The sequence below is a fragment of the Spea bombifrons genome, chromosome 8 (genome assembly GCF_027358695.1).
Source record: "Spea bombifrons isolate aSpeBom1 chromosome 8, aSpeBom1.2.pri, whole genome shotgun sequence".
NCBI classification, from domain to species: Eukaryota; Metazoa; Chordata; class Amphibia; order Anura; family Pelobatidae; genus Spea; species Spea bombifrons.
Window position 1 is genome coordinate 6,201,032 of NC_071094.1, and position 26,581 is coordinate 6,227,612.

Sequence of the window (26,581 nt, forward strand, 5' to 3'; positions counted from 1 at the left end):
CGTGGGTGAAAACGCTCTGTCGTAACGCGGGTGCCGATCTGCACTTACTAATAACTAGGGCTGCAACTAACGATTATTTTAATAATCGATTAGTTGGCCGATTATTTTTTCGATTAATCGATTAACCGGATAAAAAAAATGAATGTAAATTTTTCATTTATTTAAAATAATTTACTAAACAAATGATGTTAAATACAAACAGCAGAATAAAAAAACTTTGATAATACATTTCTTGTCTTTATTTCCCAACCAGCCCCCCAATATATGCACATTTGAGCCCAGGCTTGCTACGCTGCCTCCCAGACATGCCATGCTGCCCCTCCACATATGCCACGCTGCCTACCACAGCACTCCACGCTGCCTCCCACATATACCACTCCACGCTGCCTCCCACATCTGCCACGCTGCCTCCCACATCTGCCACTCCACGCTGCCTCCCACATCTCTACCCCCCACATGCCACTGTGCCTGATACGCCTTATACCCCCTGAAACACCACTCCATCCTCCCCAGACATGCCACCCTGCCCTCCCCACATATGCCACGCCATGCTGCCTCCCACATCTGCCACTCCACGCTGCCTCCCACATCTGCCACTGTGCCTGATATGCCTTATATCCCCTGATACCCCACTCCATCCTCCCCAGACATGCCACCCTGCCTCCCAGACATGCCACTTCTCTACCCCCAGATATGCCACTCTACCCCCAGATATGCCTTATACACCCTGATACACCACTCCGTCCTCCCCAGACATGCCACACTGCCCTCCCCACATATGCCTTATATACTGTATATGCCTTATACCCCCAGATATGTCACTTCACTGCCCCCAGGATTTAGATTCCTCTAAATTAACCCTAAACTCCCCATTAACCATAACTGCCCCTAAATTAACCCTTAACACCCCCTTAACCACAGCATCCCCTAAATTAACCCTAAACACACCATTAACCACAACTGCCTCAAATTAACCCCAAACACCCCATTAACCACAGCTGCTCCTAAATTAACCCTAAACACCCTATTAACATAACTGCCCCTTAATTAACCCTAAACACCCAATTAACCATAACTGCCCCTAAATTAACCCTAAACACCCCACTAACCATAACTGCCCCTAAATTAACCCCCACCTCCCCTAACTTTCAGTAGCCCAAATATATATATATATATTACATACATATATACATATATATATATTACATACATATATACATATATATATACATATATATATATATATATATATATATATATATATATATATATATATATACACACATATATATATATATATATACACACATATATATATATACACACACACACACACACACACACACACACACACACACACACACACACACACACACACATATACTTACAGTTAGATGAGTGTCACAGCCATGTGGTTCTGGCCTGGAGAAGGAAGGGGCGGGGCCAGTTGTCACGGTGAACCCTCATTTTATAATCGATAATAATCGATTCAACTAATCGATAATGAAATTCGTTGCCAACCAATTTCATTATCGATTATTATCGATTTTATCGATTAGTTGTTGCAGCCCTACTAATAACGTAGCTTTCTTTTGCATCATCTCTGTCACAATCTATCTGTACAGATATTTAACACAGTTTAATTTCCAGGAGGAGTTCCTTGTCTATTCCTTGCCGTTTAATGCACTGAAAGCTTCCCTTTAACCGATCCCTTTATTAGAAGACAAAGGGCCATATTTACTTATAACTTCAACACGTGGACCCTGAAAATGCTGCTTCACAATCTTCCCCGTGAGCTTTATCATTGTGCTCCTCGTGGGGGCTTCCGTCCTCGGACGCTCCTCGATTGCTTATTCACTTTTACTGTTTTGCCTTTAAAATCAGGTCGCCTTTAATTATCAGAACTTTATTATTATTTTAAGAATTTCCGCAGCGCTTCTCACAGTCCATGCGTTAAAAGGGTCTCGCAAAACTAGAACTGACGGACTAAAGGCATCTCATCATCTTATCCTAAACAAACTATGTTTTTATAGCTTTGTTTTTTTAAATCATGAAAAGTTCATGCACTTAACATTTTTTCCGTCGCATGCAGTTTGATGCCGTTACATGAGCTGCTAGAATCTTCCATAACACAAATGTATGGATATATAATGAGCTCACTAAAAGCTATTTGTTTGAGAGCTAAGGGGTGGAAATCGCCCCTCCAGGGAAGAGTCAGAAGGGTGCGTTCCCCTAAACGGCTACAGTAAGCTTATATCTTTCTACCCCATGGATAAAGAGAGTGTGAGAGGTGGGGGGCAGAAACATGCACCCAAAGAATAAGCTTAGGACCAGTCAGTGAGAGAGGGCAAAGGCCGGTGGAAACCAACGCAACTCCACAAAATCGGATTCTAACCCCCTCCACAATCAATATGATGTGATGTCATAAAAAAAGTCTTTCTATGATGTGATGTCATAAAAAATGCAGTCTTTGGCGTGATTTATGATCCCTGTCCACTGAACACTAGTAGTTAACTAAACTAAAAACAAAAATTGATACATTTTTATTTTGTGGAATTTCCTGTTTAATAAAAATAAGCAATTGTAGTTTGTATAAGTTTTAAAGGGCATAATGTACTAGAACACGCCGAGCTGGTATCTTCACTGCATGAAGAGCAGTGGCGTCTCCAGCTTTCATATTTAGGGGGGGCATATATATATACACGCACACACACACGTTAGGCAGTTATTTCTCATTCTTCAATATTAGCCCCTGCGACAATATATATAAATATTAGACCCTGCTGCCGATATATAGAAATATTACACCCTGCTTCTGATATAAATTAATATTAACCCCTGCTGCGGATATATATTAATATTAACCCCTGCTGCGGATATATACTTATATTATACTCTGCTGCCGATATACATAAAAATTATACCCTGCTGCCGATATATATTAATATTTGACCCTGCTACCAGTATATATTAATATTAGCCCCTACTGCCAATATATATTATTAGTCCCTGCAGCCAATATATATATAAAATTAGCCCCTGCAGCCAATATATATATATAAATACTAGACCTTGCTGCCAATATGAATATAAATAATAGACCCTGCTGCCAATAAATATTAATATTAGCCCCTGCTGCCAATATATGTTAATATCTCCATCTCCCTCCCTATCTATCCCATCTATCCCCTCTCCCTCCCAATCTATCCTATCTACCCCCTCTCCCGGCGTTTCAATTGGGGGGGCACACCGGGGGGTACAGCATGATGTAGGGGGGGCCATGGCCCCCTCTGCCCCCCCCCCCCTGCCGACGCCACTGCAATGAAGAGCTGAAACAGATATACTGTTATGAAGTTGCATATTGATATTTTTTTTGTCGTTTTGTTGTAGGAATCTTTCCAAAAAGTATCAAACCAAGAAGAACTCCAAAGAAGAAGAAGAGTCTAAGTGAGTAGATTGAATAGGTTGTGCGTGAAAGCGCGGGCAAATGTGGAGGATGAGAACTTGGTATATTTAGAGGAACAGAAAACAGGGACACATTGTACGTAGCCAGCGATGCAGTTTCCTCGTGCGCCCCCAACCGCTGCCTCCTCGGAGTCTACTCAGCCCACCGCTGTCATGTGAAAAGCAACTTCTCTAAAAAATTATTTTAGTACCACTTTAACGGGGCAGGGCTGAAAATACGTATTTTGTTGACCTCCATCTTCCATGCATCGTTCAGATTCATGTATATTTAGACTGTTTATTAAGACTCGCTTAACCTCTGCTGCTTCGTGACAATGACTTAAAGGAACGGTCACAATCATTTTTCCTTGGAGGCCAGTGATGCAAACAATATATCGCAATATATCTCAGTGTCCTGAGACTAAACGCGCTGGAAGCTGTAACAAATTTGGTTTTACTTCATAGGTACACATCATGCAAAGCCTTCCAAACCACCCTAAGCGAAACGAATGACTACGCTGGGCAGCATGAGGTCATTTCCGAGAACATGACATCACAGATAACGGCAGAGTTAACGCGCTTCGTGCAGGAGCTTAAACAGGAGAGAAAATCGGCAAGTTGTTTTCACTTTTCTTGTTTTACCCCCAGGGGTCCTGGTAGTCAGGGCTCCCTCTTAGACAGCTCTACAGATGTTGCTGAAGAAAAACTGCCATGGTCCTCGGCCATGGGCCACTGAGAATCAAGGGGGCCGTAGTTAAGCAACAGCTTCCAGGAGAGCAACCCCGGCGTAAACCAATTGTAATAGGTCTCTATTAAAAAGAATGCATGGTTCTATCAAGTGCAGGTTTCCATGGAAACAGGACAGTGTTTTATAAAAATATTTTTCTTAACATGATCAGTTCTACTCACCCCAAAAAACAGCCTTTTTTTATTGTTTTTCCTTAGTAAACTGGGCTGTACAAAGTGCGGTGCATTCCCGATATGAAAGACTAGCACGTGGCCGCAGGAGATTTTGCAGGAAAATACAAATTATTTTTACAAATTTTAGGGCTTTTGCTTGCACGCGGTTGCATGTGACTGCGAAACCACCTAACCTCATGGAATGTAGAATTGTTAAACATTGTAAGTTCTGGTGGTAAGGACAGTATTTGTAGATAAAAGCAGAGACGTGTTTGGCGGTACCTGTTTACGTTTAAATATCCCCTTATCGTATTTGACATTTTTTCACAGATAACACAGTGCTGCCACGTAGTGCCGTGTTAGAGTTTGCTTTACGACTGAGGCAGGCCAGTATCGGACAGTAGGCAAAGCGTGAGGTTTTACTTGGGAGCGCATAATGCGTAGGAGCAAGCGAGAGCAGTGCCTGCCCGCAGGGCCGCGTCCGGGAAATCAGGTCACAATTCCCCAAAGTGCGCTCGTCCATCTGCGCTGCAGTAACGCGGTTAACAAGTGATTTAATAACGTCCTCACACACAGATACACTTCACATCCAATCTCACATGTCAAGCAAGGACGCTGGGAGTCCTTAAAGACTCCACATTAAATGACTTATTCCTTCTGTATCATCTTCCCTCTCTTTCGCTGCCATATGAATGAAACGGACATTGGAGTCTGCTTTACAGGGACTGACATAGATTGTACAACGTGCAGTTTGATGCATAGATTGTTTTTCTTTTTTTTTTCTATTACAAAGTGGGACTTCTGTCTCATTTTTCATCTTTCGTGCTTCTGCCAGATACTTCATTGCGTATTTGAGGAGGCGCAGCTCAGTTCACTCACTCACTCACTCACTCACTCGCTTACAAGCTGAGCTCCCATTAATGCACTCGTACTCCAATGTTTCTAAGCACTTAGTATCCACCCCGGACCGTATTGAACCCCTTCATGACAAAGCCTGTACATGTATGGGCTCACAATGCATTGTCTTCAATGGGTTTAAGGATAACCCGTTGTCCTTAAGGGGTTTTAAAGGTATCGATACAATAATGTATGTCACCGTTTCAGATGCTAATCTACGCTCGGACCCGGTTTCCAGAGGTTTCGAGTCCCCTTTTTGTATAATATCATTGTGTTTGCTGTCTGCAGGACCCCGTAACGTGTCACTCGTATCCTGATGTGTAACCGCAGAGGAAGTGCTGCTTTTGCACAAAAGCCAAAAAAAGGTTTGCCGGTGTCTCTCCGTTCTGGTAACCGTGCATGGGCTTGGTTCTGTGTTAAAGTTGAAGCCTTACACGCGTGTTTCCTGAACAGAGTAAGCGCACCGGCAAGGTTTGTTGTAAAAAATCCAAAAATAAGGTCTTGTAGTGTGTGTAGAGTAGAGTAAAAAACTAGTATAAATACATGAATGGGTTAAGTGTTTGCCAAGAGAGCATCTTGGAACACAGACAAAGAAGCCAGCTGTCCCGGGGCCGGGCGCGCATGCCTCCGATAGGCACTGGATGTCACTGCTTGTTACGCTCATCCTCCGGGAGAAGGTGGCCGTATTGCACGCAAGTGACTTCTCACCTCAATAATCTCCCCACATCCTTAAAATACACAAATCCTGCAATTCTGTTGGCAAAAATTGAATAGTTTAGCATGTAAACAACAGACAGTAAAATGAATGCAGACTATGAATGCTTTACAGTTTCATTGTACAGCACCGGTACGTTCTATATAGAGAAAATTAACAATAGCCACTATAATGTGAAAATGCACACTACCATTCAAAAGTTCGGGGTCACTTTTCAATTAGCCTTTTAGACTTAAACTTGGGTCAGTGAACACAACGTGCCATTGGAACACAGGAGTGATGGGAGTGATAAAGGGCCATTGGAACACAGGAGTGATGGGAGTGATAAAGGGCCATTGGAACACAGGAGTGATGGGAGTGATAAAGGGCCATTGGAACATAGGAGTGATGGGAGTGATAAAGGGCCATTGGAACACAGGAGTGATGGGAGTGATAAAGGGCCATTAAGGGCCATTGGAACACAGGAGTGATGGGAGTTATAAGGAAGCAGCGAATGATCCTCTACCTAAATGTTTATGTCCGAAATGAATGACATATTAGAGTCACCAAGATGACAGTTCATGTCAGGCTTCGCCGGTAGGTCGTCCTGCTATTAACCCAGTTACTCTCTAAAATTCGCGCTCTCTTGCACTTTCACAAAAACCTAGCAGGCCGGCGGCAGTAAAGCACATAATGTCATCGTGTTTTCTAATAAAGGATAATGGTTTGTCTCTTACCATTGTGCTCCACTCCTTTTTGAGAGCAGCTGCAGATCAGCACTGAGAAGATGAGACATGGGGGAATTCAGGGTATTTTACATAAATATTTTTTTCTTTTTTATTGGATTTTTTTTTTCCACTAAATCAAATGAATCCTAAAACAATATACTTATTAGATTATAGGCTCACTAGAGCGGGGCCCTCTTCTATATACCGGTATGTCTTAACATGCGTTACTTTTATTGTCACTTAGAAATGTCCTTGTTTTTGAAAGAAAAGCAAATTAAAATAACATGAAATGGATCAGAAATCCAGCACAGACAGGGTTAATGTTGTAAATTAATATTGTAGCTGAAAATGGCTGATTTTTAATAGAATCTCTTCATAGGCGTACAGAGGCCCCTTTATCACTTCCATCACTCCTGTGTTCCAACGGCCCTTTATCACTCCCATCACTCCTGTGTTCCAATGGCCCTTTATCACTCCCATCACTCCTGTGTCTCAATGGCCCTTTATCCCATCACTCCTAGGTTCCAACGGCCCTTTATCACTTCCATCACTCCTGTGTTCCAACGGCCCTTTATCACTCCCATCACTCCTGTGTTCCAATGGCCCTTTATCACTCCCATCACTCCTGTGTCTCAATGGCCCTTTATCCCATCACTCCTAGGTTCCAACGGCCCTTTATCACTTCCATCACTCCTGTGTTCCAATGACCCTTTATCACTCCCATCACTCCTGTGTCTCAATGGCCCTTTATCCCGTCACTCCTAGGTTCCAATGGCCCTTTATCACTCCCATCACTCCTGTGTTCCAACGGCCCTTTATCACTCCCATCACTCCTGTGTCCCAATGGCCCTTTATCACTCCCATCACTCCTGTGTCCCAATGGCCCTTTATCACTCCCATCACTCCTGTGTTCCAATGGCCCTTTATCACTCCCATCACTCCTGTGTCTCAATGGCCCTTTATATCCCATCACTCCTAGGTTCCAATGGCCCTTTATCACTCCCATCACTCCTAGGTTCCAATGGCCCTTTATCACTCCCATCACTCCTGGGTTCCAGTGGCCCGTTATATGGTAGTGTATTGGAATTTCTTTTAGTCCTATAAGAATCCCTAATTTCCTCGGCTACTCATACATCTTTTTATCTCTGTATGTCCATGCTTCATGCTCTGTTTATGAACTAATCGTTTCCAATCAGGTGTATTATTGCTTTCATTTCTGTGTTTTTGATACATTCTACTGATCCACGGTCGGGCATCTTATGCCTCTCCAGTCGCAGAGGAACTACAAGTCCCACGATCCTCCAGGGTAGAATGTATTTGTATTATTGGAGGGATTATACTAAGGATCTGTAGGCGAGGCAGGAATTTTGGGTGCATCGAGATAACCTTTCGGTTATAATAGCTCCGTGTTGTTCTGCCCAGAGATCCCCAGTGAATACAGTAACGCTATTCTGGTAATCACAGGAGTGTAAACAGTGTTGTTATCCAGCGAACGGCTTTTGTAAACAACGAGAATTAAGAATATATTTTGTAAATATTTGCCAGTCAACCAACACATTGTTAAAAATGCTTGGGATTTTATCTTTGTTGCTGCTTATTTTATATCTGAGAGTTTAATTTGTCCGGTTAAAAAAAAAAATATGCAGGAACGTTTCAAAAATTGTGCCATTGAAGTGGAAATCCAATGGAAAAGCAAGTATGTTTCTTTGGGTTTATAATATAGGGCCATATTTAGTGATATTGTGTAACCGTGAGGAAAAGAGGATTTTATTTTAAACTCCCTTTATCTGCAGACCTGGAGGCGCCATTGTTGTCAGTCATGTGATATTTTGGGCGCCTTTCCCGGCTCAAACACCACACGGAGCTGATGCTTTATGGTAATGCTAATGAAGTCCGTTCCTCCATAGACTTAAATTAGTCAGAGAGTCCCTCCACACGGCAGTTTGATGCTTCCTATGACATGTCCTTCTCTTTTTGTCCCTTTGATCTGGAATTCTTAATATATTATGTCAGACCCCGGTATCAAAGCAAAATATATGCTGACTTTTAAAATACAACACGGGATAATTTGAGAAATCCCAGTATAATATGTCCTATAGCAAGGATAGTATTCGGGCTTTTACTGGCCAACAGACTCACAGGGGATTAAATGCTCCAATCAGAGAGAAAGAGAGCCTTGATTAGCTGCCCACGACGATCACCATGTCCCGGGGGTCTGTGTTCAGGGCATATAACATGCGTGTGCAGCCGGCATCTCCTGTATGTGCTCACGGCCTCCGCTTTGTATCCGCTGTCTCTATAAGACGCTTGCGTATTCTCTGCAGCGGAAACACAAAGCACCCGGAGGAAAGCAGTTATTGAAGCGTAATGTTCGGATAGGAAAAGCTCAATAGGAAACCGCACATAATGGTCGGGCCGCGGATAAAGGCTTGTTTATTTACGACGTACCACTAAGGGCCGGAAATTGGAAACCAGGGCTGAAAGCATGGTCAGAGAATTATACAGCGTGCGCTGGAAGGGTTAAAATCTGAGTTAGGACTTTGTCTGCGGTAGAAGTTGTCTTAACTTGTTTAACCATTTAACCGCCTATAAAGTAAAACAGCAAGGCTGTTTCGCAGCAAAAGGGTTAATAAAAAGCCCCCGGGGTACAGAGACTGCTGGTACTTTCCTAATCACCCCTGTGCTATCTGTATGCAAAATCATCGGTAGATACATCACATCCCACCCCACAAGGTGACTCCGTTCCAGGCAAATGAAATAAATGTGTCCCTAATAACACTTGCTTATAAATAATCCCCCCCGATAATCTGTTGATGCGTATGGGTTGTGTTTCCTTTCAGCAATAATAATGTAGTAATTGTTTCATATGGAAATGACCCGCTCCTTGGCTGTGCGGATTTCCACCGTTGTCATGCCAGGGGGATTTACAGAGCTTTCCAAGGTTCATCAGTGATGTCACACGCAGTAAATAGGGGCCAGCCCTAGAAAAAACAAAAACAATATTTTTGTTTCAATAAAAATCACCAATCCTTCCTAGTCTTACTGGATTCTAATCTAAGAAACGCTTGTGAGGTTTGCCTACAGGGCCACCCAGGGGATGCCTTAATTGCCCTCTTCACCCATAAGACCCCCATTCAGTCTCCTAAACAACTCCAGCCCTGGTTCCCTCTTCCATTCATTATTATACCATGATTTGCCAAAAACCAATTTCCCCAGAACATACAAAACCGGACCGGGCAAAGCATTGACACAATCTCCCTGGTTCTCACCCCGTTCCAAACGTGGAGGAGAACCAAAGTGGATGGTTCTTAACCATTCCTAAGACCCTTATAGTTTTTACGGCACAGAGGGGCACAGAGACCGTTCTTGGCTGATTATTGCCCCTGGCGCATGCTTGGACAGCGACGTTGGCTGCTGCATGGTAGCCGCATCTGCGGAGGGCAGGGAAATATATAGAGGCGTATTTACCAAATGCAGTGAATCTCAGAGGAAAAATACAGCGAGGCGGGCAGCTGCAACCTTCTTCCTGTTTTCTTTTTGTTTTACCAATGTAACCCTTTGTGAGCATTTAGAAAGTGTCTGTCAGCGATAGGACTATTATTATTTATAGTATGGTTTTATTTTATTTTTGTTCCTTCAATGTTCATAAATCAAATTTTTTTAATTTATTTTTATCGGGGAGCGGGTCTGTGCGTTGCGTCTCCGGATGCCCACCCATCCTCTTTGGCTTTTAAACGGCCCGGATAATAAAAAGTACGCTGCGACAGGCCGATGATCCGCCGCTGTTTACGCGTTTCAGCCAAAAAAGAATATTTGTTCCATGCGATGTTAATACCGGACTTAACGGGAAGTGCAGATTCCAGATGTGGGAAGAAGAGATTGTTTAAAAGCACAGGAGCAAAAATAACAGCCCCCCCCCCCAGCAGGAAACTCCATCAATAAAAAACATCCAAGTGGTTAATGAACATTTTTTTAAAATGTTTTACATTTATTTGTTGAGTTTTATTTTTTTAATGTTCTAGATCCCTCGTGTGAAGGGGTCTGTAGATGGGCCGATCCCAGCAGCCTAAATTGGGATCCAAGCCGCATGCAGAAAGGAGGAGACAGCGAGATAAACAGAATCAGCTTAACTGACCCCTAAAAAGATGGAGCCTATTTAAATACTGCTTTATTATTAGGTTTTTTTGGTTACCAAGTATTATATTTGTAGACGGGCTTTAAAACAATACCATTACGTTAGCACCAATTCCTTTCCTTAACACACAGATGTCCCAAACTAAAGAAGAATGATTATTAAAGTAACCATAGCCCCCCCGTGAGTACTTTAATATGTATCCTTCCATAATCTGCCCAATACTTCTGATGAATGAGGGGTAATTCTGCAGAATCCCCCCCCTTGCATTTGCACCCCAAAAAATTAAAGGTACTGCACAGGTATCGTGTGATTTAAAAAAAAAAGCATATAATGGAAGGGACGTCCCTTTAAAGATCTCCTGAAACGGTTTACATTTAATTTTGGATGTCTGGTAGGGAGGATAAATAAATCCACCCAGCCTCGTCATGATTCGGGATGTCTTGGAAAAAACAAAACTCCATGCTGCATTGCGTCCGTCCATCCGTCCATCCGCAATAAAAAAAAAAGCACGGGGTGCGGAGGCTGCTGCTTCTCCCTCCTGCTGTCGGGAACACACGAAGCTGTGGGGGTGCCAGATTTTTAGCTGCAATACCTTCTATGGATTCACCGCCGCAGCCGAGAGCTTCTCAATGTGACTCCGGCTTCATAGGTCAGATGAGCAGATATAACTCACATTGAGCTACCCGGGGGCATTGAGTTACCCGGGTCATTTGCCACAGACAGCATTCAGAGCTTTAAGAGGCAAGCTTTGGGCTCATCCAATACTTTCTTTCTTAAAATCTGCATTTACTTCTAAGTTGGCACAAAAAGATAGAATGTCCAGACCGTGAACCAACTGCATTTTGCATGGTAGCAGCGCGACGCATTAACAAGCATTAGAGTGACATCCCCCTGGCCCGTGAAGACACCGAAGCCCACTGAATAACCTTTCTGCTAGTTAATGATTATTTTTTTCTGCCGAATGAGTGTCTCTTCTGAATTTTTGTAGGTCGTCGGCAACACATATGTAGATTCTGATGGCATGAATTCTTCCATTCCATGAGATCTTTTAATAAGATTTGCTTATTAACGTTTTATGCCTACCCACCGAGCATTCTTGGATATAGTTAAAGAGATATCTCAGAGGAAAATGCCAGGGTCACAAAATAAGCCGGTGGTCCTCATACAACCTTTATTGCGAGTTTAACGACTACAAGAACAATAAACAACACGGGGGGGAAAAAGTGGAAATCCCAGGGAAGCGCAGAATAACATTACAGAAAAAATAATACATGGGGAAAATCTTCTATTTTTGTGGCCTTTGAACATGTAATAATATATTCCACAACAATATGTTTATATAGAATTCTTTTTGTCTTCTATTTCGGTATGGATTGAACCAACACCCCACAGAAAAAATAAATAATAACATTAAAACAATGTACAGGATTGCTTTGAAGTGTTCCTTTTCTACTTTTTTGAGACAATTTCCTTTTTTTATTCTCTTTTATTTTGTTTGATGTCTGAGCTTTTTGTCTTACAGAACTTCCATGAAGGTCGCAAGGCGCAGCAGCACATGGAGACATGCTGGAAGCAGCTGGAAGCGGTGAGTACGGGAAATAAAGGTCAGAGGTCAGACCCCGGCCTCGAACCTCTTATGTCAGGAAATACAGGTCAGAGGTCAGTCCCCGCCCTCCGACCCTCACGTCCTATGGAGACGCAGGTCTCAGAAAGAATCAGGAGTGACAGGAATGGATTTCTTAGACAAGGGGTTGGCCGGATTAACCCATACATTGCTGTACAGCTCACCCCTAGCTGGTTTGTTTTGGTGTTAGAAAATGAAAAATGGCATGATTGTCCCAAATTAGCCTTTGAGGACTGGAGGCGCACAGAATTTAGTGGTTTCCATGACAGGTGCAGCGTAATATCTCGCGGACGTCTCTGGTGCGTTCTTTCTGTAGGGAAATCATAGTTTATCTGCAGCCCTCAAAGATTTCTTTTTTTCCTGATTGATCACCATTAAAAAAAAAACAAAACATGAACTTTTTCCTATATTTGTGCCAAAAAAACTCAGTAGATTATAATATTTCTGGATTCGTCACTTGGATCCGGTTTACTGAATGATTTGTGCCGGTCTGATTTATGGAAAATCTGGACTATAGTGCCTTCCGCTAGTTCAGTGCAAAAAATATCTGATTTGGCTAACTTTTGGGGTCTGGCCGGTTTGTGAAGCGGTCTGCCGAGCTTTATGTATCTATTACCAGAAAACCAAGCTGTCGCTCAGCGAATCTCATGAACGGACCTTAACCGACCCACTTACACTGCTGAGTTTTAACAGCATACTTCCCCCCCCCTCTTTCAACTATTTTAGTGACTTCCTGTAGAAGCCGTTTCCTGCGCTGAGTAATATCTGCACTCTCTCCCTGGGGTGTCAGAGACCAGCACCGCCGTCTGTCCGTTTCTGTGTAACATCACCCAAACCACACCGTTATCTTTTTAAATCGGAAGATGTCACGTGTCTATCTTAATCCCCCAAATACCGTCTTTTTACCCCAGTTACCAATCTAGGCGGCCCTGTTGTGTTATCGTTCCCCCTACGTTCTGTATAATTCTAACTACTCTGCGCGACCCACTCAGGACACTGCAGGCTTTGCGTTATAGATCCTACGGGGGTCTCTTTGGTAGCTTTCCCCTTTTGCCAATAATCGTGGGGCTTGTGGGTCCCCAACAACCATTATTAGTATGGAGACAAAGTCATGAATGGGATAGCTGTCCATGGCAGACGCACCGCCACAGCTCAAATTCAGTGGAGAAGAACCCAAGACCAACACATGTTTGGCAAATTTGGGTTTCTTTTGCGTGTGGACCTGGGAATATCGGACCACCGGCGCTGTCCGGAATTTCCATTTATTGGGTCTTTTTGCTAGAAGGTCATTAATAACGACAAAGCAATCACTTATTCTCGTTCACAGAGCAAAAGAAGGTTTGAGAGGGATTGCAAGGAGGCAGACCGGGCGCAGCAGTACTTCGAGAAAATGGACGCGGATATTAACGTGACAAAAGCAGATGTCGAAAAAGTGAGTATGATGTGAATTTCCCTCCTTATTAAGGAGGCCATTTCTGTATTGGAACCCCTGATAATCACACTTTGTGCTTTGGAATTCCCCAAAATGTCTTTGGTGAGGAACGGCACGACTTGCTGGGAATATATTCGCGTCCGGCACGTTTTTTAATCAAGCGCTCGCAGAACACGAGCAGCCGGAGAGGCTGACAATGTGTTCCAGAGCTGGAGGCTTTCAGAAGTGTTTGTTTTCTGCTGTCAGACTCCGTAGGTTAAGAACGTCTGGCTGGCCGCTAGGGCGAAAGATTGTGTTCTACAACCGGCTTTCTGTTATCAGCAAAAAAAAAAGAGTTTAGCGGGAGGTTATCAAAACGATTAAGATGGATGCGAACGCTGCACAAGCTGTCCTGTGTGCATGTGGGAGATAACGGGCCGCCAGGGGCCGTCAGTGAATGCCGCCCTGTCAGTTGTGCGCTGGGATGCAGCATGTGACAAACCCGTCGTTACATAAACCTTACAAACGCAAAAAGAAGGGATTGTTCGGGCCGAGTTCTAACGCTCGATTGTTTTGCGGAAGAGCTTGTGTAATCGCATTGATACGGCCGGCCCTCACATGACGCTGATGTCGAAGGAAATCTCTTCTGAAGTGAAGAGGTCTGTGTGGTCCTCAAATGAACTACATGGATTCTGTTTTCTCAGTTTGTAGCATGGGCACCCTTTGGGTAAAGAAGAGGGTGCTTTAAATAATGACGCAATCACTGGGTATTCTAGTTAAGGACTCTGCATGTTGAAGTATGAAGTATGACATCACAACGTTACGGAAATAACTAAATGTATTTAGTATATCATATATATATCATAACCAGGCTCTCCTTGCCCTGGTGGGAGACATGCGTCTTTAGATCATGGGACACCATGCAATGAAGAAGGCAACAGTGCAGGAGTTATGGCTTCCCATTCAGGATGCCGGCTGTACCAAGGCCCTGGGATTATGCATTCGGCGCATGGGCCTCTATGCGATAAGAATGCACGTTAAACTGCCAAGAGGAAAAGGGGTGGCCTATGCTAGTGTGACATTCTTCCCCCATATGCAAATAATCTGTTATTTTCATTGTCATTTGCATATGGGGCATGCTGGTCCTCCCCTAATGGGTGGGGTTTCTTGATTTCTGATATTTTATTATGTTAGATGATAGGTGATGCGCTAGAAGAGTACATTTGGCAGCGAGAGATAGTTTTCTCTCTTTAACCCCCGCCACGTGTGCCAGGCAGCTGCTCCAGTGCCTCGGATGCACTCGGTTCTGTACCAATCACGGGCTGTAACAGGGTTGCAAAACACAGTCGCTTCTAACGGGGTTTCTTCAGCTTTTTGAGGAAGTGGTTAGCTTCACGTGCTTCGGGGAAGTGAAACATCGGCTGTCATTATCCAGCAGAATTTGTCTTCTCTGCAAGTATGTGTCTTTACGTCAAACCTCTGCCAGAGTCTTCCCCGCGGAATCACAGGTCGCGATCGCTAAACAATGGGCTGCTTGATGGTCACCATGCGCAGAAGCTCCGCTCCATATTGTCCACCTGTTCCAGCCTGTCAGTCGTTACGCACCAGCTATAAACATAAGTCAGCATTTTGCATTAAAATGCCTACGTGAATACAGTTTTTAAACTTGCTTTACCTTTAATCTCTGTACATAATTCATCGGCTCGTCTTCGTCGCTGGGTTCTAGTTTTGTCAGATCCTTTGAAAGTAGGGGCTGTAAGAAGCGCCTAAGAAACGGAAATTGTTGCCGTCATCTAAATAAAATATAATAATAAATTATTATTAATAGTATGATATTATGAACCTTATTGTCCTTTAGTTATAGCGACACCTGCTGGCTTCTAAGATGTTTAAACGGAGCCAAATAACATGGGGAGTGACCGTTGTTGTCACGCCCGTTCCTGACGTGCTCGGGGCATTGTGCGGTTGCCGCAACTGTGCTGTGTAGAGTCAGCGGTGACAGGGCGCTGGGGGAGGCGGAGAGTAACCCGATAGAGCACGCAATCTACCACCGCCCAAGCCGACCACCATCGCGCGGCCTCGTTTAGGACTAAGCCGGCCCTGCTGTTCCGTCTCCGCGGGCCCTGTGCACCGCTCCACACCGAAGGCCTTCACCTTTCCCAGCTTTTTTTTTTTTTCTCCTCGAGAATCGTCTGGCAGTTGTGAGGTGCATGGCTGCAGCCGGCGGGGCCATAATGCCCAAGCACGAACAGATCCTCATCCTTGACCCGCCCAACGAGCTCAAATTCAGAGGTCCGTTTACGGATGTTGTCACCACAAATCTCAAGCTTCGAAATCCATCAGAAAGAAAAGTGTGTTTCAAGGTGAAAACTACAGCCCCCCGACGTTACTGTGTGCGACCAAATATGTGTGCGACCAAATGCGGTACAATAGACCCTGGGGCTACAGTAACGGTCTCTGTAATGCTACAGCCCTTCGACTATGACCCAAATGAAAAGAGTAAACATAAGTTCATGGTACAGACAATATTTGCACCGTCAAATACATCAGATATGGAAGCCGTGTGGAAAGACGCAAAGCCTGATGATCTTATGGATTCAAAATTAAGATGCGTGTTTGACATGCCACACGAACATGAGAAGCCGACACATGAATCTTCTAAACTCTTTACCTGTCTGCCTGGATCAAAAGGCAGTGCTTCCATGGATGATACTGAAACACGGAAGCTAGTGGAGGAATGTAAGAGACTTCAGTCTGAAATAATACAGCTGTCAGATGAAAATCAAGTCCTGAAAGATGAAAGCATTAAGATAAAGAAGGTCGTTACAGAGAAGTCGTCTAAAGTAGGGCTGCAACTAACGATTATTTTAATAATCGATTAGGTGGCCGATTATTTTTTCGATTAATCGATTAATCGGATAAAAAAATGAATGTAAATTTTTCATTTATTTAAAATAATTTACTAAACAAATGATGTTAAATACAAACAGCAGAATAAAAAAACTTTGATAATACATTTCTTGTCTTTATTTCCCAACCAGCCCCCCAATATATGCACATTTGAGCCCAGGCTTGCTACGCTGCCTCCCAGACATGCCAGACATGCCCCACATATGCCACGCTGCCTACCACAGCACTCCACGCTGCCTCTCACATCTGCCACGCCGCCTCCCACATCTGCCACTCCTCTCTACCCTCCGCATGCCACTGTGCCTGATACGCCTTATACCCCCTGAAACACCACTCCATCCTCCCCAGACATGCCACCCTGCCCTCCCCACATATACCACGCCATGCTGCCTCCCACATCTGCCACTCCACAATGCCTCCCACATATGCCACGCTGCCGCCCACATCTGCCACTCCACGCTGCCTCCCACATCTGCCACTGTGCCTGATACGCCTTATATCCCCTGATACCCCACTCCATCCTCCCCAGACATGCCACCCTGCCTACCAGACATGCCACTTCTCAACCCCCAGATATGCCTTATACACCCTGATACACCACTCCGTCCTCCCCAGACATGCCACACTGCCCTCCCCACATATGCCTTATATACTGTATATGCCTTATACCCCCAGATATGTCACTTCACTGCCCCCAGGATTTTGATTCCCCTAAATTAACCCTAAACTCCCCATTAACCATAACTGCCCCTAAATTAACCCTTAACACCCCCTTAACCACAGCATCCCCTAAATTAACCCTAAACACACCATTAACCACAATTGCCTCAAATTAACCCCAAACACCCCATTAACCACAGCTGCTCCTAAACTAACCCTAAACACCCTATTAACATAACTCAGGGCTTGACAAATTTGTTGTGAATCTAGGCGCCAGGTAAAAAAGTTAGGAGCCAGGATTTTTTTAAACTAACAGTTGGTCAGGAGGGATCTGATCATCATCAGCCCACTTACTAAACTCACAGCGTTTGACCTGGAAGCACCCTGGACTTTCAGGTCAGTGCTGTTTGTTTGTTTTTTTTTAATACATTTTTTTAACTCTTTCGATGCTGATGTTCCATTGGAGCACAGCATTGACAGATATTTAGTCCCCACAAGCTTGTGGGGACAAATGTTAACCCCTGCAATGCCACGAATGTGTCATACCTTCGCTCTCATGGAGTGATCAGGCAGCAGGGGGGTGTTGGGGCTGGTCTCCACACTCATGGCGAGACCAAAGAACCCTCTCACCCTGTCCCTGAAGCTGCCTCTGGCAGCTGGGAAGCAATTGCTGGTCAATAGACCAGCCATTGCAGGGGGGAGTCTATGATGACTGCTGTAGGCTTCTATGCCTACAGGAATCATCAAAGGGCTTGTGGGGGCTCGTTTTTTTGCTGTTGCTGGTCTGCCTGGGCTTCCAGGCAGACCACCGGCAGCAGAGCCCCTTACAAAACGGGAGTTAACCCCTAAAACGCCGCGATCGCGGCATTGAAGGGGTTAACACTGCACTGTCGCTCTCAGGGAGCGATCAGGCAGCGGGGGGGGGGTGTTGGGGCTGGTCTCCACACTCATGTGGAGACCGAAGAACCCTCTCCCCTGTCCCTGAAGCTGCATCTGGGACTCAATTGCTGGTCTATGGACCAGCCATTGCAGAGGGAGTCTCTTTGATGACTGCTGTAGGCTTCCATACCTACAGGAGTCATCAAAGGGCTTGTGGGGGCTCGTTTTTGCTGTTGCTGGTCTGCCTGGGCTTCCAGGCAGACCACCAGCAGCAAAGCCCCCAAAACGGGAATTAACCCCTAAATGCCGCGATCGCGGCATTGAAGGGGTTAACGCTGCGCTGTCGCTCCCATGGAGCGATCAGGCAGCTGGGGGGTGTTGGGTGAGGTCCCCAGACTTGTGTGGGGACCCAATCAACACAAAAACCCCTTCCCTGAGGCTGCCTGTGGCAGCTGAAAACACGAGTGCTGCTTTTCCAGCAACCGCGTTTTCAGCCTACAGGATCACTCCGTGGGAGTGATCTCAGGCTCGGGGGCGGGCTCGGAGTGGCTGTGCTGTCTGCCTAGACTTCTGGGCAGACAGTAGCAGCAACGCCCCCGTGTGGTGACTCAGCCTCTTAAATCCACAATTTTTTCTGGATGTAAGAGGCTGACAAAACCTAGGCGCCAGGACAAAATTATCTGTCGCCATGGCGACCTGGGATTTGTCGAGCCCTGACATAACTGCCCCTAAATTAACCCTAAACACCCAATTAACCATAACTGCCCCTAAATTAACCCTAAACATCCCACTAACCATAACTGCCCCTAAATTAACCCCCACCTTCCCTAATTTTCAGTAGCCCAAATATATATATACATATATATATATATATATATATATATATATGTATATATATATATAACATACACACATATACACACACACACACACATATATATATATATATATATATATACACACACACATTTTATATATATATATATATATATATATATATATACACACATATACTTACAGTTTGATGAGTGTCACAGCCATGTGGTTCTGGCCTGGAGAAGGAAGGGGCGGGGCCAGTTGTCACAGTGATTACAGGGAGGGCGAGTAAGTAGGAGCTGCTGCTGTGAGACGGTGAGTCAGACTAAACGGATTATTTAATGAGGGGGATTTTTCAGAGCGTTTGCTTTGAAAAAACCCTCATTTTATAATCGATAATAATCGATTCAACTAATCGATAATGAAATTCGTTGCCAACGAATTTCATTATCGATTATTATCGATTAGTTGTTGCAGCCCTAGTCTAAAGCAATGCTGAGAGATCAAGGCAACCCTATCCCATCACTTGTTGTTGTCATTGCTGCAATCTTCATCGGTTTCTTTTTAGGGAAGTTCATCTTGTAAATAAAGGCATGAAGTGCTCTCACTTTTCCTGTCTTTTTTTTTTTCTCTCCTGACCAGAAAGTTGTTTACCTACCATATCATTGGTAGCAGCGGCTCACTGGGGCCATGTTGTGTACGGCATCGTACGGGCACTGTGCCGTTAACAATCTCACTATTAGGAAAGCAGATTAAAGAAAAACTCTTTGGCTAAAAAAAAAACAAAAACATGGGGAGTACCAAAAACTGCCAGTTTTAACATGTCAAATGTGTTTATTTAGAGAGTAATACAATGTACCAGAGGCCAAGCAAACCTGCAGTGGGAACCGCTAACGTACAATAACTCGCTCGCGTCAGCCTCCTATTACCCAACCCTCCTGAGATATGAATTATGTAAACACGGGTGATCACTATGCACCATTTTGTATTAAAGACGCTTTCAATTGACCCGGCGGCACTGAAATGGAGACCACGGCAAGCAGACCGTCCTTCGCCTTGTGGGGGTCCGTAGGCTTCTGGCTGGCTTTTCTGCATGGGCTGTTTGTATTAAGTACAGCAGTAACGAGAGGGGGATTCAGCACTTTATTAAATACACTCTGCCGGATGACCCTGCAGGCAGTGACCCGGCCCGGGGGAGAGCACAGAGCTCAGGGGGCCGCTGTACATTTCATTAAGGATTTATTGGCTTTAATTATCCAGCAGACCAAACAGCTACATGAGATTTACCCCGAGAGGATCTACTAGCCCCTGGGCCTTGTAAGAGCTGTCGCTGACGGCTAACCTGATGATGTCTGTCCTCTCCTCGGCCCCAAGGGCTCGGCGGGCACCTTGATCATTTTACACCAGTGCGCTTAAATAACACGCGTGTGATCCGTGCTGCCTCGAAAACAAACATGTTCTGCTAGAGGTTTTGTGTCTCCATTACAGTAGATCTCATTACTATAACACAAGCTGCACCTTAAATGCTGGGAAGAATATACCATATAACCATGTTATATATAACCAAGAATATGTTATATACTACTTCTAATGTCATGTCTACCCATTGTACAGCGCTATGGAATATGATGGCGCTATATAAAACAATAAACAATAATATCTTACCCTGCCTCCCAGACATGCCACTTCTCTACCCCCAGATATGCCACTCTACCCCCAGATATGCCTTATACACCCTGATACACCACTCCGTCCTCCCCAGACATGCCACACTGCCCTCCCCACATATGCCTTATATACTGTATATGCCTTATACCCCCAGATATGTCACTTCACTGCCCCCAGGATTTAGATTCCCCTAAATTAACCCTAAACTCCCCATTAACCATAACTGCCCCTAAATTAACCCTTAACACCCCCTTAACCACAGCATCCCCTAAATTAACCCTAAAGACCCCATCAACCACAGCATCCCCTAAATACACCATTAACCACAACTGCCTCAAATTAACCCCAAACACCCCATTAACCACAGCTGCTCCTAAATTAACCCTAAACACCCTATTAACATAACTGCCCCTAAATTAACCCTAACTGCCCCTAAATTAACCCTAAACACCCCACTAACCATAACTGCCCCTAAATTAACCCCCACCTCCCCTAACTTTCAGTAGCCCAAATATATATATATATATATTACATACATATATACACACTATATATATATATATATATATATATATATATATATATATATATACATACACACACACATACACATTATATATACATATACTTACAGTTAGACGAGTGTCACAGCCATGTGGTTCTGGCCTGGAGAAGGAAGGGGGCGGGGCCAGTTGTCACAGTGATTACAGGGAGGGGGAGTAAGTAGGAGCTGCTGCTGTGAGACGGTGAGTCAGACTAAACGGATTATATAATGAGGGGGATTTTTCAGAGCGTTTGCTCTGAAAAAACCCTCATTTTATAATCGATAATAATCGATTCAACTAATCGATAATGAAATTCGTTGCCAACGAATTTCATTATCGATTATTATCGATTTTATCGATTAGTTGTTGCAGCCCTACTTAAGAATGTAAATGTGACCAAACATGAGATCCAGCGGATGCAGAACAGATCTGGGCACGATCATTTAGGTTGCCTTAAAAGCCGGAGGCTTAACTATTCACGAGCCAGGGAAGCGTCGGTGTAAAGTAGCCCAGAAAGCTAGCTGCCAGCGGCAGTACTTGTTCACTGTCATCTGGTGTTTATCCAGCCCTGAATAGGTTATTTTACGACTTTACTGTCCCTTTAAATATATGTGGCTGGTTTTAATTCACTTAGAGTCAGCTGGATTGAACACCGGATTAGATCCCATGAAGGGTTCCGGGCTTAGTAATAATTGTGGTATTGATTAATTAGAAGCCATATGTCGGGTCCGTCGGAGAGGCATGGGAGTTGTAGTCATGCATGGCCCTAACGAAGCCTAATGGTCCCTTCCAAAGAAAGCCTGAAGGTACATCCTTCTAAAAGGATTTTGTGTTTCCAGAATACAAGCCCACCTAAAGCCCACCTGTCAGCTTCCAAAACACTGTAATTCCTCCCCACCAACAAAACACACGCACATCACCGCTATCACCCCGTAAGGTAGGAGGACATTATCCGCCTGGCTCTTCAGTACTGTATGGCCCGGGAGACTTAAGGTTAATGTGTGACCATGAATAAAAATTCCATTAACGTAACCATTCCCCGTAGATTTTTAGGATTCCCACAACCCTTGCCACATTTGTTTTATTGGCGTCCCCGCTGCTGATCGCCTGCCATTAAATCTTCGGCGCCGCTTTTTATTGGACTCCCAGATGTTGGCTCTAACCCCGCTAAATCACAGTTGGCAGCTGCAAGAGGCATGCTGGGTATTGGTATGCAAATAAGTATGCAAATCGCCACTTCACATCTCCATACTGTTGTCCCGGCACCGCAGCTTCGCCTTTTCACACCAGAAGCTGGAGGCCGATTTCACAAAGTAGGATTCTGGGCTGCGAGCTCCTTGACCGGAGATCAGGAAACAGACCACAGCTCGGTGTCTTAATTGGAAGGATAAATCCTTCATTACCTTCTGCACATAATGGGCACCATTGATCCGGTTCTGGGTAGCCTTGCACTGGCTGATCTGCCAATCCAGGGGGGGGGATAATAAAGCAGATATTTGGAGATAAGAGGTTTAAAGGCCCCATGTGAGAACCAAAGGCGGTTTGGTCGTCGTGTTGAGGGGCTCGGAAAGAAGAGCTGTTACAGGATCAATAATACAAATAGCATTTACCCCCACCTATGGTGGCAAGCAAGCCCCCTTTTCTTTATTAAAAAGGGAGATAAAATACAACGGGGAGGAATAAACATGCAAGTCCTGAGAGCAGGGAGTGAAGAAGGCTGCTCTCATGCATTGCTTATTTTAATCTGTAATAATGTAATGTTTACCAGATCCATTGGAAGCTTACAAGGTTATATATTGTTTAAGTGTATTTATTAGAATGAAAAGATTACTTTTTAGGATTAAGGATCTGATGGTAACGTTTGTTGTCATTTTTTTATTGTTGCAAATTGCCTATTACATCATAACCACCGCGTGCGACAATTATAAAGGGGATTAATGAAAAGCAGCCTAGTGGGAGAAGTACAGAGCGGTGGGTAAATGTTACGAGACGAGACTTTTTGGCATTTTTATCCAATCATTCCAACGCCTTTTTAAGAAGCGCCATCAGTCTTCGCTTTATTCCTCCATGCAACTCTCTGGCATAATACAGTCTTTAGGGGCCATATTGCCTTGGCAATTGGTCCTTGAAGGGTTAATCTCGGAGGTGGGGGCAGAACGTCGGCATCCCCACGGGGCTTTTTTTGGGCAGCCAATAAGTGGAGCGTCACGCAGAAGCGGAGCACGGTTGTTAAATGCTTGTTCTGGGAGCGTGGGGCTGGATCTCCGATTCCCCAGAAAGGAATGCAGTAGTAGGAAGGCAGGGTGCCTGTCTGGATCGGTGAGAGTTTTATTCCATATGATCTCATCATCCCCGGATAAAAAACAGTCTGCCGCAGCCTGCTTTCTCCCAGAGGCGTGCCGTCCGAGCTTGTCTTTCTCTTAAAAAAAATCATCTTGGCCGTCCCTGCGCAGCATAGAACAGCCAAGTCTTCTGCGTGGAGTTATATAATGGTTTAGCGCAGACGTTGATGCGCGGAATGAGCTCAGAATGTAGATACTTGATATTCACTGATGACAACGCAACGTGTGCTGATATGTGTGTGTTTGCACATACTGTACATACATAATTCAATGCGACAAGTATATAACGCATTGTACGTAGGTGAGTCGACGGCAGGCTGGCCGAGTCCCTGGGGTTAGAATGTACAAGCCACCGTTCTCTTCATAAAAAGTGAGAAAAAGTCACTATATACAATCATATAGGAATAATTAATGGAGGCAGTTTCATTATTTCATTGTTAGAATTTTGAACAATTGACACGGTTCTGCTTGGTTTGTCATACGGAATCAAACATGGTGGACGGCCGTTTGCTGTACGGTAGAGAACACTAAGTCCAGGATTGGTCTTCTCTCCGTAACGCAGTGTGAATGGGGCTGACGCATTTCCTATACGCGATTGGGATAAAGCCGCAGGAAGATACAAAGTTTCCAAGAGCCATCTCTTCCTTTTACTTCCCTTTAAATCAAACCCATATCTCGGCAAGAAACTTCTCAAATTGGCTTTTTAAGCTAGAAACATTCTCTTCATTCATTCACTCGCTGAGAGCCCAACCGTTATTTAAAACGAGGTAATGATATGAATTGTCTTTTAGGGATTTTGCATGTTCTAATTAATATTCCCGACAACATCTGGCTGCACCACCACTAATTAAAAAGACTAAGGAGAGACGTCCGTCGGGAGCAAAATGTATTGGAGTGTCGCTATCTCTTGGCTGGCTTTGACATCTCTGTTGAAGAAAGAGTTTTGCTCTGGTTCTTGGTGACGGGTTCTGTAGCGTGAATCGCGATCGTCCCGAGTTCTGGGCTCATGCGTCTCTTTGCCAGACCTCCTAGCTGAGCCTCTAAGGCTCTGGAGAGCGTTGGCCACTTCTGTCCCTGCAGAGTTCTGAAGCCTCCTGGCGTCTGGGCCAAGTTTCCATTTCTCGTGAATAAACTGTTCCATCTGCTGGTATTTCTCAGAGGTTTGTTGTCCGGAAACCATTGTCTGTGTATCCAGGTCAGGGAACGAGAGCCCGGTTTTGGGACTTGCAGAGATGAAAACACCCAGCCACTGAGCTCATGGCTCACAAGTACCGGCGGCTTGCACCCGTCAGGCTGTGGCTCGCGGTACGACGGATTCTTGATCATCATTTAGCGTGTAGGGACCAGAGGAGCCGTCCAATCAGCAGAAGTACTTTAAGATCAGGTCGAATTGTAAGCTTTGCACCCTTTGTATACATAACCTGTTCAGACGGACAGGCGGACACATACTGCTTTCTGAATCGTAACGATTAACCTGTGCTGTCCCTTTAAACGACAGACTGTTCCTCCACGACACAGCCCCCTGAGTGTCACAAAGTGCGTTTTAACAAAATTTGCGGCAATTTCTACTGCATTTTGCAACAGATTCACCAGAATCAACAGAAACACCACCCTTTCGGTCTGAACGGGTAACGGATAACAGGGAAGGATGTGGGTTTTTCTGGCGTCTTAGACGTAGATGATACAAACCAGAGCTTTCTCCTTCGCAGGCCCGACAGCAAGCCCAGATACGTCACCAGATGGCGGACGACAGTAAAGGAGATTACTCCTCCGTCTTACAGAAGTTTAACAAGGAGCAGCACGATCACTACTACACGCACATCCCAAACATCTTTCAGGTAACCAAATCACTTCCAGAAAAATGCTTTCCAGCCCGTTGGCTTCTCGGTGTTAATAGCGACGATTGTAAGAATTCCCTTTCCTTAATAAATCATATAAAACACATGAAAACAATACTAAACATTCAAGTGGTTTCTGCTGCCATGGCCACAGAGGCTTCCAACCTATCAATGCAGACTCCTTGTGTCACGTGACTTCCAGTTGGAAGTTATCAGACCCGCGAAGATAATGGAGCAAACATTAATTAAATAAATATTAATTCATTTAATATGTTTTTTTCCTTTTCGTCATTGTCTGCTTTTGTCACATTCAGTAATTTGATTAATGACTAAATGATCCAGAACTGCCGCCAACACGTGTGTCGTGCTTAAAAATGCTACTTCTTCCTTAGAAACTGCAAGACATGGAGGAGCGGAGGATAGGAAGGCTGGGGGATTCCCTGAAAACATACTCAGACATCGACCGGCAAGTGGTCCCAATCATTGGCAAATGTCTCGACGGAATAACGAAAGCGGCAGAGTCCATCAACGTGAAGCAGGTAAGCGTCTGTTCTACCCGTGCACCTGTATAATTCAAACGTATAACATTTACACGGGCAGCAGACCTATACAAGCAGAGCATATTGAATATTATAATGATTTGAGTGGCTTGGCTTTTTTTTTTTACTCGCTTTACAATTCGTTATGCTAATGGAATGGTGTTAATAGATACACATAAGCCACCCGTGTTTATTAGAAACCCCAGCCTGGATGGGGATATCATTAGAGCCGCTGTCTTGACTTCTTGTTCTGCGTGATTATTCCTCCCCAATACACCCCCTGTTATTAAAATGCTCATTTATTTTGCTTATCAGTCAGGGCTGTGAATATTGAGCCAGACCACAGTATCGTGAGCCGTGTGGCGTAATGTCAGCGCTAATGGCATAAATAGGCACATTAGCATTTCATCAATTGAAAGCCATATTTGTTGGCCAAACATTCTAAATGTGGAGTAGTCACCATGGAAACAAACAGAATATTCCTCCTGACTGCCCCATATAGAGAATTTTGCGCTAGAACTTGATCTTTGGTCTGTGTTTCTCTTTATCGG

The 26,581-nt window shown here is 44.4% G+C and overlaps 1 protein-coding gene across 3 annotated transcripts in view; it reads left to right on the forward strand.

Annotated features, from left to right (window-relative positions):
• FNBP1 (formin binding protein 1) overlaps positions 1–26,581 on the forward strand; it is a 172,697-nt gene that overhangs the window by 130,260 nt on the left and 15,856 nt on the right. For all 3 annotated transcript variants that reach the window (XM_053472819.1, XM_053472820.1, XM_053472821.1), the window contains exons 3-8: positions 3,391–3,447; positions 3,910–4,057; positions 12,321–12,383; positions 13,750–13,854; positions 25,363–25,491; positions 25,884–26,030. In XM_053472819.1, the coding sequence (XP_053328794.1) occupies positions 3,391–3,447; positions 3,910–4,057; positions 12,321–12,383; positions 13,750–13,854; positions 25,363–25,491; positions 25,884–26,030 (649 nt within the window). The remainder of the gene's footprint in view (positions 1–3,390; positions 3,448–3,909; positions 4,058–12,320; positions 12,384–13,749; positions 13,855–25,362; positions 25,492–25,883; positions 26,031–26,581) is intronic.